Source organism: Panthera tigris, chromosome B3 (assembly GCF_018350195.1).
Source record: "Panthera tigris isolate Pti1 chromosome B3, P.tigris_Pti1_mat1.1, whole genome shotgun sequence".
In the NCBI taxonomy this organism is placed as follows: Eukaryota; Metazoa; Chordata; class Mammalia; order Carnivora; family Felidae; genus Panthera; species Panthera tigris.
In genome coordinates, this window is record NC_056665.1 from 47837800 (window position 1) to 47851428 (window position 13629).

At 33.6% G+C, this 13629-nt stretch overlaps 1 protein-coding gene across 4 annotated transcripts in view; it reads left to right on the forward strand.

Moving 5' to 3' along the window:
* Positions 1-13629, forward strand: part of ZNF280D (zinc finger protein 280D) — a 139782-nt gene that overhangs the window by 75547 nt on the left and 50606 nt on the right. For all 4 annotated transcript variants that reach the window (XM_042988791.1, XM_042988793.1, XM_042988794.1 and 1 more), the window contains exons 15-17: positions 453-760; positions 1229-1369; positions 11873-11935. In XM_042988791.1, the coding sequence (XP_042844725.1) occupies positions 453-760; positions 1229-1369; positions 11873-11935 (512 nt within the window). The remainder of the gene's footprint in view (positions 1-452; positions 761-1228; positions 1370-11872; positions 11936-13629) is intronic.

Below are 13629 nucleotides of genomic sequence, written 5' to 3' on the forward strand. Positions count from 1 at the left end.
CCTGAAAAGAGGAGGTGATGTTTACTGTAGATCTGTTTGTTGTATAGTTGTTGAGGGATAATACAGGACTTTCTAGAATGATTTTTCAGACTTTGAGATTTAAATTTTGATGTCTATGTTTATGAATTATTTTAGTTATAGGAGAGCATAAAAATAGCTATGTAATGTGTTCTTTTTTAATAGTCTTATAATTTGCATTAACTCCTAATTATGCATTAATAACTGTTAACATAACTGATATCAATACAAAAAAATGTAGTACTGCAAGTGAATGAATATCAAGTTTAATTTAATTGGTATGAAAATCTAGAATAAATGGAAGACTTAATCTAATTTTAGTTTATACTTGCCCTTTCCAAATACTTGATGTTTAACTTTTTATTACACAGTGATATTTTAATGTTAATGCCATGATTAATTTTCTAAAGCAAATATTATCTCCATTTTTGTAGGTTACTATTCGAGCTTCAGTTGGACCTCTTCAGTCAGGATCTTCAACTACATCTTCCATTAGTGCAAGCACTTCTACTCTTCAGCTCTCACCTCCAAGGACTAAAAATATAACTGCTAAAATTCCCACAAAATCTAACACAACCAAACCTAATACAACTAAACCCAATACAAGTAAACCTAATGCAAGTAAGCCTAATGGAAGTAAATCTAAATATAAATCAAAAATCTCTAATATACAAAAGAAACAAAGCACATTGGCTAGTAGCAATAAAAAAAGTAAAGTCAATACAGCATTGAGGAACTTAAGGTAATCTTTTATTCCTCATATATAGTTCTAATTTAATCTTAAGTATAAAAACTTTAATATAAATTTACCTTATTACACATATCTCTTATACATTTATATGCTATCACTATGACATAAAGGCCAAGAAAATAATAAAAAGGTATTTTTTTACAACTATTGAACAGTACTTGAATTACTATTTTTTTTTTATAATATTCACTTATTATACTGGTATTATATGTTGTGCTTATATCTTGTGATGTTTGTATTGCTTAATTTGATCCCTTTTATGCCAGTGAAAAATATTGACTTATGTTAAATTGTTTACACTTAATTACAGCTGTTGTTCCATAACAAATTTTTCAAATTACAACTCTCTGTTTACATGTTAATTTAAACACACTGGCCTCTATTAACAGAATATTAATAAGGCCCTCCCTTATTATTTTTATTTTAAAATATATATCATTTTCTTTATATCTCCATAAGGTATCGTCGGGGAGTTCACAAGTGCATTGAGTGTTGTTCCGAAATAAAAGATTTTGCAAACCACTTTCCTACGTATGTCCATTGTAGTTTTTGCAGATACAACACTAGCTGTAGCAAAGCCTATGTAAATCATATGATGAGGTAAGATGAGTTAAACATCTGTAATTACCAATTACAATTATAGTTCAGCAAGTTCGTTGTAAAACAGTTATCCTTTTAGAAGCCAATTTTTCTCTTCGAACCTAAACATCTAGCAATAGGGAACTTTTAGGATAATGCCCCATATACTATTTTCCCAGCATAGTAACTCAAAATTACTGGAACTAAAATTTTATGAATGGTTAGACTAATGAAATAAGGATAGGTTTGTTAAGGGAAATGATTTCTCTATGGGTATTTTTTTTTTCCTATAGAATTTAAAAAAATGGTCACTTTCAAATATAAAAGGTCAAATGTTTTAAATGTATTTACCAAACAAATTTACAAAACATGTACTCTCATGAATATTACTCTTTTTAAAGCAATCACTTTAAGAGACTCCAGGATGATGTTAGGAGCCTTATTGATTCTTATTTCTCTCTCTCTCCTTGTCTGTAATCCATTGTCTTAGCAGTTCATCTATCCATCAACCATCTTCTTGTATTCATTTAGTGAAATGAGACGTTATTCCAGTCACGAGGCCACTGTTGGAACTCCTTTTTATTGATTCATTCAACTTAGGCTTTTGAGTACCCAATATTTACTCTATGCAGAGAAAGTATTCACAGCTCACATTGCTTTCATTTTTGTCTCATTAATAGGGGCATCCCTTAGAATGGATTTCTATTTTTTTAAGAATAGTCAAAAATTGTTTTGATATAGAGCAGTTAGCTTGATTATTCAAAGTGAAGTTGTTCCATTTTTTTTTTTTTTAAGTTAGAATTGAAGTATAACTAATAAAAGTGATTTTCTTACAGATCATAAAATATCCTCTATGTTACTTTCTGGTCATTTATCAGCCACTCTTTTCAAGGATTCATCCACCTTTCTTGATGGTTTTAGCACCTGTCTCCCACTTCCCCCCTGCCCCACCCCCCTTTGATGATTAATTAGCTTGACCTCATGGGACCTGGACTTCTTCATGGCCAGTGCTTCACATCAGCTTTTAAGTTCTTGTACCCCCTTTCTTACATCATTCATCATAGCCACTGTTCATTTCTTTCCAGTTCCTGTTACCCTGTGACTTTAAGGAGCTTTGACTCGTTTTTTCATTCTAACAGCACCTATTTAACTTTATAGTCCATTTCACTCGCAGGATCATCTGTTTGATTGCTGCTTTGTTTTTGTTTTAAAATCCTTTATATTTTTAGTCATCTCACTTGGCATAAAGGCCAACATGAGACTCGGACATTTTACTCTCCTGAAGTTTATGCTCAGTTCTGGACTACTCACCAGCATTTGATTCAATCAAGTTTGACTTTGTAGGCTTTAACTTTGGGTCCTATCTTTTTATTTTAAATTTTTCTTTCTTTCTTTCTTTCTTTCTTTCTTTCTTTCTTTCTTTCTTTCTTTCTTTCTTTCTTTCCTTCTTTCTTTCTTTGTTAAATTTTTAATGTTTATTTATCTTTGAGAGAGAGAGAGATTGGGAAGGGCAGAGAGAGAGGGAGACACAAAATCCGAAGCAGGCTCCAGGCTCTGAGCTGTCAGCACAGAGCCCGATGTGGGGCTTGAACTCACGAACCGCAAGATCATGACCTGAGCTGAAGTCGGATGCTCAACCAACTGAGCCACTCAGGTGCCCCATGTCTCTCTCTCTTTCAATACTTCTTTATTTTTATCTACAATTTTTATTTAAACTTTTTATGTATTCTAAAGATTTTATTTTAGTCTCTTAGTTCTTAACCTGGCCTACTAGTAAGTACTCAGTTGGAAGTCATCCTTTTAACTAATCTTTAAAAACCTCAAATTTTTTTCTTGTTACTTTTATCTAGTCATTGATCTCAGAAATCAGATATGTTCCGCTTCTCCAGACTTCTAATTCTTCCACAGTCTTGTTCAGTTAACTTGCAACTTCATCTCTTCTCTCTCCCAGATTTCTTTTGCTTATAAACATTTTCAGGTACTTTTTTTTTTTTTTTTTTTTGGATGGAAATTTGTCCCTACTGCTTACTATCCTTATTTTTTGTCTTCCTCTTACCATGAATATTTGTAAGAAGTGTTTACTAGCGTATTTATGATTCATTTCTCTACCTTTTAACTCATCCCACCGTACCAACTGACACTGACACTTTAAAAGATTATTTGTCTTTATTTATCACCATGTTTATTTACTTTTTCACTCGTACTACTCCATGACTTCTTTAGAGTATTTGACGTCATCATTCACTTTTGAAAGTATTCTCTTTAGCTTCTGTTAAATTATTACCACTATCTTTCTTCTTCCTTTTTGGCTACTCCTCTATTTCATTGTCTTGTCTTCCTTTAACTCATCTTCTTTACATTTGCTTTCTTGGTAACTTAACCACTGTCACTTTTACCTTTCAACTCTAAATCTTCCAATTTTAATCCTTAGTCTTCCTGAGGTCCAACTCTATGTTTCTAATTATTTTATATGTATTTTTACCTTTGACTCACTAGCATCTCAAAAGAACACAAATGATCCAACCTTTATCATCTGTCCAGAATTCACATGACTACCACTCAAATACTCTTTCAGGATATCATTTTGATTGGCCACTGTGCTCATCATGATTTTTGAGACTCCCTTTTTTGCATTCTGCCGCTTTGCCGACCAGCTACTACAATGGTCCACACCTATGTTCCATTTACTCTAAACCAGGCCCAGGCATCCTTTTCCTCGGTATACCTCTGTGTGGAATGTCTCTTCTTCCTGTGACAAATAAATACATGGTTTCCCAAATGGGGCTTTAATTCTGCCCAAAACTTCTAGGGGGCCAAATTCGAAAATATTTTCTGTTTTTTTTTTTAATTGTATTTAAATCCAAGTTAGTTAACGTGTAGTGTAATAATGATTTCAGGAGTAGAATTTAGTGATTCATCTCTTACATATAACACCCAGTGCTCATCCCAACAAGTGCCCTCCTCAATACCCATCACCCATTTAATCCATTCCCCAACCCATCATCCCTCCAACAACTTTCAGTTTGTTCTCTGTATGTAAGTCTCCTATGGTTTGCTTCCCTCTCTGTTTTTATCTTATTTTTCCTTCCTTTGCCCTATGTTTATCTGTTTTGTTTCTTTAAATTCCACCTGTGAGTGAAATAATAGGATATTTGTCTTTCTCTGACTGACTTACTTCCCTTAGCATAATATACTATAGTTCCACATTGTCACAAATGGCAAGATTTCATTCTTTTGGATCACCATATACCACATCTTCTTTTTTTTTTTTTTTAATTTTTAAATTTTTTTTTAATTTATTTTTTGAGAGAGAGAGCAAGCTGGGGAGGGGCAGAGAGAGAGAGAGGGAGACACAGAATTTGAAGCAGACTACAAGCTGTCAGCACAGAGCCTGATGCGGGGCTTGAACCCACGAACTGTGAGATCATGACCTGAGTCAAAGTTGGACGCCCAACCGACTGAGCCACCCAGGTGCCCCATATACCACATTTTATTCCATTCATCAGTCAATGGACATTTGGGCTCTTTCCATAATTTGACTATTGTTAATAGTGCTGCTATAAATATTGGGGTGCATGTGCCCCTTCAAATCAGCATTTTTGTATCCTCTGGATAAATACCTACTAGCAAAATTGCTGGGTCATAGGATAGCTCTGTTTTTAATTTTTTGAGGAACTTCCATACTGTTTTCTAGGGTGACTGCACCAATTTGCACCAATTCCCACCAACAGTACAAAAGCGTTCCCCTTTCTCTACATCCTTGCTGACATCTTTATTTCCTGAGTTGTTCATTTAACCATTCTGACAGGTGTGAGGTGGTATCTCATTGTGGTTTTGATTTGTATTTCCCTGATGAAGAGTGATGTTGAGCATCTTTTCATGTGTCTGTTTGCCCAGTGGAAGTCTTCTTTAGAGAAGTATCTGTTCATTTTTTTGCCCATTTCTTCACTGGATTATTTGTTTTTTAGATGTTGAGTTTGAGAAGTTCTTTATAGATTTTGGATACTAACCCTTTATCCAATATGTCATTTGCAATTATTGTCTCCCATTTTGTTGGTTGTCTTTTAGTTTTGTTGATTGTTTTTTATGCTGTGCAGAAGCTTGTTGTTTTGATGAGGTCCCAATAGTTCATTTTTGCTTTTGTTTCCCTTGCCTCCAGAGACATGTCTAGTAAGAAGTTGCTGTGACTAAGGTCAAAGAGGTTGCTGCCTGTTTTCTCCTGAAGGATTTTGATGGTTTCCTGTCTCACATTTTGGTCTTTCATCCATTTTGAGTTTATTTTTGTTTATGGTGTAAGAAAGTGGCCCATATTCATTCTTCTACATGTCTCTGTCCAGTTTTCCCAACACCATTTGCTGACGTGACTGTCTTTTTTCCATTGGATGTTCTTCTCTGCTTTGTCAAAGATTAGTTGGCCATACATTTGTGGGTCCATTCCTGGGTTCTCTGTTCTATTCCATTGATCTATGTGTCTGTTTTTGTTCTAATACCTTTCTGTCTTGATGATTATAGTTTTGTAATATGGCTTGAAGTTCAGAATTGGGATGCCTCCAGCTTTGGTTTTCTTTTTCAACATTACTTTGGCTATTTTGCGTTTTCTGGTTCCATACAAATTTATAATTGTTTGTTCTAACTCTGTGAAGAATGATGGTGTTATTTTGATAGGGAATGAAAGGAATGTGTAGATTGCTTTGGGTACTATAGACATCTTGACAGTATTTGTTCTTCCAGTCCGTGAGCATGGAATGTTTTTCCATTTCTTTGTATCTTCTTCAGTTTCTTTCATAAGCTTTGTATAGTTTTCAGCATACAGATCTTTTACTTCTTTGGCTAGGTTTACTCCTAGGTATTTTATGGTTTTTGGTGCAGTTGTAAATTGGATTGATTCCTTGATTTCTCTTTCTGCTGTTTCATTATTGGTGTATAGAAATGCAACCAATTTCTGTATGTTGATTTTATAACCTGCGACTTTGCTGAATTCATGTATCAGTACTAGCAGTTTTTTGGTGGAGTCTTTGAGGTTTTCCATGTAGAATATCATGTCATCTGCAAAGAGTGAAAGTTTGACTTCTTCCTTGCCGATTTGGATGCCTTCTTTTTCTTTTTGTTGTCTGATTGCTTAAGCTAGGACTTCCAGCACTATGTTGAACAAAGTGGTGAGAGTAGACATCCCTGTCATGTTCCTGACCTTAGGGAGAAAGCTCTGGTTTTTCCACATTGAGGATGATATTAGTGGTGGGTCTTTCATATATGGCCTTTATATACCTACTTTCTATTTTTTCTGTTTTTCTATTTCTGGTTTTTATCATGAAAGGATGCTGTATTTTGTCAAGTGCTTTTTTCTGTATCCAGAGCGTCATGTGGTTCTTATCCTTTCTTTCATTAATGTGATGCATCACTGTGTTTTATTTGTGAATATTGAACCACCCCTGCAGCCCAGGAATAAATCCGACTTGATTATGGCTACTAATTCTTTTAAATTGTGGTTGCATTCGGTTTACTAGTATCTTGCTGAGAATTTTTGTATCTGTGTTCATCAGGGAAATTGGTCTGTAATTCTCCTTTTTAGTGGGGTGTTTGGTTTTGGAATCAAGGTAATGCTGGCCTCATAGAATGCGTTTGGAAGTTTTCTTTCCGTATCTATTTTTGTAGCAGCTTCAAAAGAATAGCTATTAACTCTCTTTTAAGTGTTTGGTAGAATTCCCCTGGGAAGCCATGTGGCCCAGGACTCTTGTTTATTGGGAGATTTTTGATTACGGATTCAATTTCTTTAGTGGTTATGGGTCTGTTCAAATATTGTACTTTTTCCTGTTTCAGTTTTGGTATTTTATATTTTTCTAGGAGTTTGTCCATTTCTTTGAGATTGCCCAATTTGTTGACATATAATTGCTCTTAATATTCTCTTATTATTGTTTGTATTTTTGCGGTGTTGGTTGTGTGTTATGTTCTGTTTTGTTAAACCAAGCATCATTCCACCCTTCCCTCTTCCATTTGTCATAGGCTTCCTACCTGTCCTATAAACCTCTAAATCCATTCTCTTCCAAAACATTGCCAATTAGCCTAACTCCCTCATACCCATTTTCCAGTTCCCAATGAGCCCAATCCTACTCTTCATCATCATCACATACTGAGCTCCTACTCATTGCTGGTCTCTTATGGAACTAAAAGCTTCCATTGCCACTTTTAGGGTTTGGTAAGTCTCTTTTCCTTTTTATGTACTGGTACACTTGCCTTGTTCACTGCCTTAGGTATCTCCCATTGAATGGTCCCACCATTACCTCTACCCAGTGTGAATTCATATTATAGGCTTGAATTCTCTATGTACAGAAGCTTCACAGTCTCTAGAGGATGAGGACTTTTAATCTCTATCCTATATCACGTCTGTACTCTTAATTCGTCTTTTTCCCTCTGGTCTCATATCTGCCCCAATCCATTCTTTAAAGACTCCCATCTCCATAAATTGACTACTCTTCCCCAAAATAAAGTTTATTGCAAATCTCATTTTTGACATTTGTGTCTCCTTATTCTTTGTTAGTCTTTAGAATGTTCCTGTTCTTCTTTTCTGTTTACCTTCTTTTTTTGGAGTATCTGATCACCACAACCACTCACAGGGATCGTTCCTCACTTTCAGCTGTATACCATTCATTTATCCTGCCTTTTATTATATTTGTGTCTGTATTGTTTCTTTGAGAAGAAGGGGCTCTTTGTATTCACCATGTCACCTAGCACAGTAGGAATAGTAAGTCATAATTATTATTTGTTGTAATTATAAAAGGCTCTAAATAAAATCTCAAAAAAGGATATTAAAAAATCTTGATGCATTTGGAGTATATTTGAAATAAGACTTTTGAAGAAGAGCATCATTAAACGTGTAATTTTTAACTGATTTTTTAAAAAAGTACTGTTACTTGTGTTTGGTTGTTTAAGTTACTGCACCTTATTTGCTTATAGCTTTTAAGTAGCAATTGAAGTCACCTGAAAAAGAAATAAATTACCATATGATAATGTTATTATTCCCCAACATTATATATATGAAGGCTTCTTCTCTACATGTAATAGAATTAAGTTAATGGACATAAGTGTTTATCTCTTTTTCTAGCACAGTTTACTGTTTGCTAAGACGTATGGCAAACTGGTGGTGAAGAATGAGACAAATCTGGATTTGAATCCAAGCTTCACCAATTATTTATTACCTGTTTGACTTTGGGCAAATTACTTAACCTGACTCCCAGTTTCCTTTTTTTGAAAATAAAGTCATTGTGATAATTACAGAAAATGTACTTAAAGTGCTTAATAAAATGATTTTTGCTTAGGAGATATTCAAGTAATTATAGCTGTTATTATTTCTGAGTTGCCATTGTTAGGTATTATGGATAAAGTCCTTGCCTTTAATTTTCACAGTTTAGTAGGATAGAGATAATTTACCTAACTAAATGTGGTAAACAAATGACTATAGGAGCACGGAGAAGGTAAGAATGAGTTCTTTAAGCAAGAAATAAGGGGAGGTATTCTATAAAGGACATTTCACTTAGGCTTTACAGGATGATTTAAAATTTTTCCAAGGAAAAAGAAATATACAGTGAGGAAGACAGTACTGAATTAATTTTTATAAGATATGCTTGAGTTCATTATATACTTTGTATAGATTTATTGGCATTAAATAATAGTCATTAGAAGAACAGTTGCATAATTGTGATAGCATCATAATTGATGTCTTGTCCACAAACCGTCCTCCCACCACACACATTTTTTCCAATTTTTCCTTTCTTCTGTTGCTGCAGTAGGCATATCTGGTCAGGTCTTTTTTGGCCTATAATCCTTTGCCTTCCTAACATTAGTAGTTATGAAGTTCAAATTTTTTAGAGAATATGAGACCTTTCAATATTTAATTTCTAACCACCTTTTCAGCTCCTTTAATGCTTATTTTCTTGAAAATCCCTCTGTATCTTGCTCTCTGTTTTGCCTGGAGCAAGGCAGTAGTGACCTTCTTAACTGAAATGAACTCCTAATTGTTAGCTGGTTTCTATTGCATATATCTGCATTTTTCCTTCAGGTAGCCACAAAATTTCATATGTGTCACTATTAATGTTTATAATTATTAGTAAATATGTATTCATTCATTTAACCATTTATTAGGCATTTATTCTGTGCCAGCTGCTGTTTGACTTTTTCCCCTTTCCCCCCACTGTCCCCTTGGACCTTCACTTATAGGGCAGACAACTTGCCCTCTTTCTTTTTGTATCATCAACCTCTAGTCTAGGGTCTTAAATTGTAGACATACCATCAGTATTGTTGATGCTCCTTTTGTGTTTCATCAGAAACAAATTGTTATTAGACTGAATTAAGATTATTAAGAAAATGTCAAAGGGAGTTTTTTCCCTCTAGCCTTATTGAGGTATAATTTATACACAATAAAATTCACTTATTTTTAGAGAATAGCTTAATGAGTTTTGATAATTATATACAGTCGTATAACTAGGTAGTGAACTTTTAGAATCTAGATTTTAACCTGTTTTTACTATATTGTTTTTAAAATTTTAACTTTTTTCTCTTTTCTTAGACTTCTATATTGTTATTAACTTTATGCAGATCTAATAGGAAGGAGAAGGATTGTTATTTTTTTTTTCTTTTCCTTTTTGTGAGCTATATGGATCCACTTTTCCATTTCTATAATACAGGGATAATAATAAAGAATGGAATTTATGTAATAAATGTAAATAAAGAGACTTGATAAGCTTTTACATAGATAGGGAACTCTAAATTAAAACTGGATTCAGTAGCACGTGGGTGGCTCAGTCGGTTAAGCGTCCGGCTTCGCATCAGGTCATGAACTCACAGCTCATGGGTTTGAACCCCGCGTCAGGCTCTGTGCTGACAGCTCAAAGCCTGGAGCCTGCTTCGTATTCTGTCTCCATCTCTCTCCCTGCCCCTTCCCTGCTTGTGCACTCTCTCTCTCCATCAAATATAAATAAACATTAAAAAAATAAAACAAAAAAAACTGGATTCAGACAACTAGAATTATAAAATTACCAACATTTTAATAAGGTACAAGTTATATACAGAAATGGAAGCCATCAAAAAGACCCTAAAATGTAATCTTTTCCTCTCCTCTTACCAAATAAATAAAACCAAAATAGTCTGTTTGAGGAGAAAGAAAAAATAGCTTTTAAAAGTAACTTTTAAATCTCATTAAAAAGTAGCTTATTTGATTCACATTCTTTGGGAATCAGATAAATCTTGGATTTATTCTTCTGAAGAAGCACAGTATATGTGCACAAATTTTTGCATGTAATTTCAGTGTTTTCTAACCCACTGTGTTCTACAAAAAACCCAATTATTTTTGTGATGTTGTCTTGAATTTATAAACTCTTTAATAGTATTTATCCTCAAATTGAAGAAATGACTGTTAGAAGTCTTCTGAAGATATTTTCTGGGGATTATAGCTAGTGACAGTATATTTCTTTTCCCATACATACATACTGTGTTGGTGATGGTTACCTTGTATTTGAGAGTGACCATTGACGTGGATGATGGCTACTGGGGCTACTGCTTCTCGATGTTTAGCTTGCATAAATAAGAATCACCGGAAAACCTTGTTAAAATGGATTCTAGTGGGCCCCTCTGCCAGAGATCAATTCACTTAGGTTTGTGGGGGTTACAAGACTTTGCATTTTTAAATAATCTCCTGGGTGATGCTGATGTTATTAGTCTACGACTTTTCAGTAATACTGTGCTAAGCTAATCCTGGTTTCTAATACAGGAAAGCTTTCTTTACCAGATTTAAAAGGGTATATGAAAGCTATTATCGTGTGTACAAAGTATGGTTAGTGGTTCTCTGTTTTGTGTTTAGGGGAAGCATTATTTTAGTTCTAGGGTTCTGCTTAAATTTGTTTTTTTAAAAAAAACCTCTACTAGTAATTGCAAGGAACTCTTTAAATGTTTGATTTCACAAATGGTAAAGAGTGGCATTTAGCTGAAGGACTGTTTACTTCAAAGATCATTTGGATTTTACTCCCCCTCCCCTGAGACAGGCATGTTAAGATTGGAAAATGACTTTAAAATGATTATTGACAATGATTCATATTATACAAAAATGTTATTTGCAGACATTTAAGTGTCTTCAACTCTTCTGTAACAGATATGCAAGAATTTTTTTAAAAAGTAAAGCACATCAAACCAGTTTTTTTCAACTCTTCTGTAACAGATGAAAAAAACTGGTTTGATGTGCTTTACTTTTTAAAAAAATTCTTGCGTATTTCCTTTTTTTTTTTTTTTTTATGTAATGGTGAAGTAGTGGTCATACAAGAATATGCTTAGAGAAATATGTGTCATTAAAAATAAATAGATAAAGTGGAATTTAAGATAAAATGTTGAATTAAACAGTGATGATAAGCATTATTTTGTTACTTATATCATGATCTTTTGTTCAAAACTAGAAACTTAAGTATAGGCTTGATAATAAAGCTATAAATTAATATGACTTACTGTATAATAAAATTAATAAAATTTGCTTTGTCTCTCCAGCTTTCATAGTAATCGTCCAAGTAAAAGGTTTTGTATTTTTAAGAAGCATTCAGAAGATCTCAGGTAACTAGTTGATCTTTTTAAATTCTATTGAAAAATTGTAGAACTTCAACTATGTGTGATGTATATGACATCTTTATTGAAATATAGTTCATATACCATGTAATTCATGCCTTTAAATTGTACAATTAACAGTTCTTAGTGTATTCACAGAGTTGTGCAGCCATCACCACAGTTACTTTTAGTACATTGTGGTCATTCCAAAAAAGGAACTCTGTACCCATTTATAGTCATTCCCATTTCCTTCCAACTATTCCCATCCCTAAGCAACCACTAATATAACTCTTGTCTCTATAGATTTGTGTATTGTGGACATTTCATATAAATGGAATGACACAATATGTGATCCTTTGTGATTGGCTTTTTCCATTTAACATATTTTCAAGATTCATCCATGTTGTAGCATTTCAGTACTTCACTTTTTAAATTGCTGTATAATACCCCATTGTATGGATCTACCATAGTTTGTTTATTAAGGTTATTTTAACTTTGAAGCCATTATGAATATTGTTGCTATAAACATTTGTGTACAAGTTTTTGTCTGGATTTGTGTTTTCATTTCTCTTTAGTGTATATGTAGGATTAGAATTTCTGGGCTATATGGTCACTCTGTGTTGCACCTTTGAGGAGCTGCCAAACTGTTTTACAAAGTACCTTTACTATTTTACATTCCCATGAGAAATGTATGAAGGTTCCAATTTCTTCACATCTTTGCCAACACTTGTTATTACCTCTTTTTGGTTACAGCCATCCTAGTGGGTTTGAAGTGGTATCTTATTATGGTTGTCCTATTTTTAAACCTGATATCAGAATGCCCGATTTAGAAATCTAAATGATTGCTACTGGACATTGGAGAGTTCTATTCATTATGTCCTTAGATTAGAGGTATGATTAGCCTATATTCTCTTGCTAAATTTCAGTGGTGACAAGTTATATCTTCATTCATTTATATTATAAAATGAGAACAAAAATAAGGCTGTCCAACAATATTTGATTATTAAAAAGATAACCTAAGATACCTAGTAAAGTGACTAACACTTTTTTAGTTTTGAAGTAAATTTCTTAAACCACTGGAATTCTTGAAATTACTATGTAGCTTCATAATTCTTATTTTTCCTTTTTCAAATAAAGATAAGTGCACAACTTGCTTACCATGTAGAAAGAACTGTTGATGAGTATTTCTAAAGATATTGATAATTCATTTTGATTGTACTACACACTTAACTCAGAATCCACTGAGCACCATTTTTTTTAATATTCTTTTGAAGCATTTGGACTCTCTTGTTCTTTATTTTGTTCATGTTGCCATTGCTACTTGGAATATCAGTGTCTTTGCTGCACCAAGCTAATATATAGAGATAAAGTTAGCCAGTACTTGTTTTGGTGCTTTGACTTAGTGGAAAAGGTAGAAAAAGGGATGATATTATGTTTCAGGATCTTTGTACTTACTGGTTCCTATGACTAGTTTCACTCCCCAGATGTATTAGTCTGTTGTCTCCTTTGGGTTGCAACTCTGAGCCTTTCCTTGACCGCTTGATTTTTAGATTATATCTTCTCCCTGTGCCTTACCCCAGCACTCCCTATCTCCTTTTTATGCTCATTTTCATTCAGATCATCTTTTATCATCTGACATACTGTATACTTTACTTTTAAATTTTTCTGTGTGCTCTCACTAGAATATGTGAGGTTTGGATTTT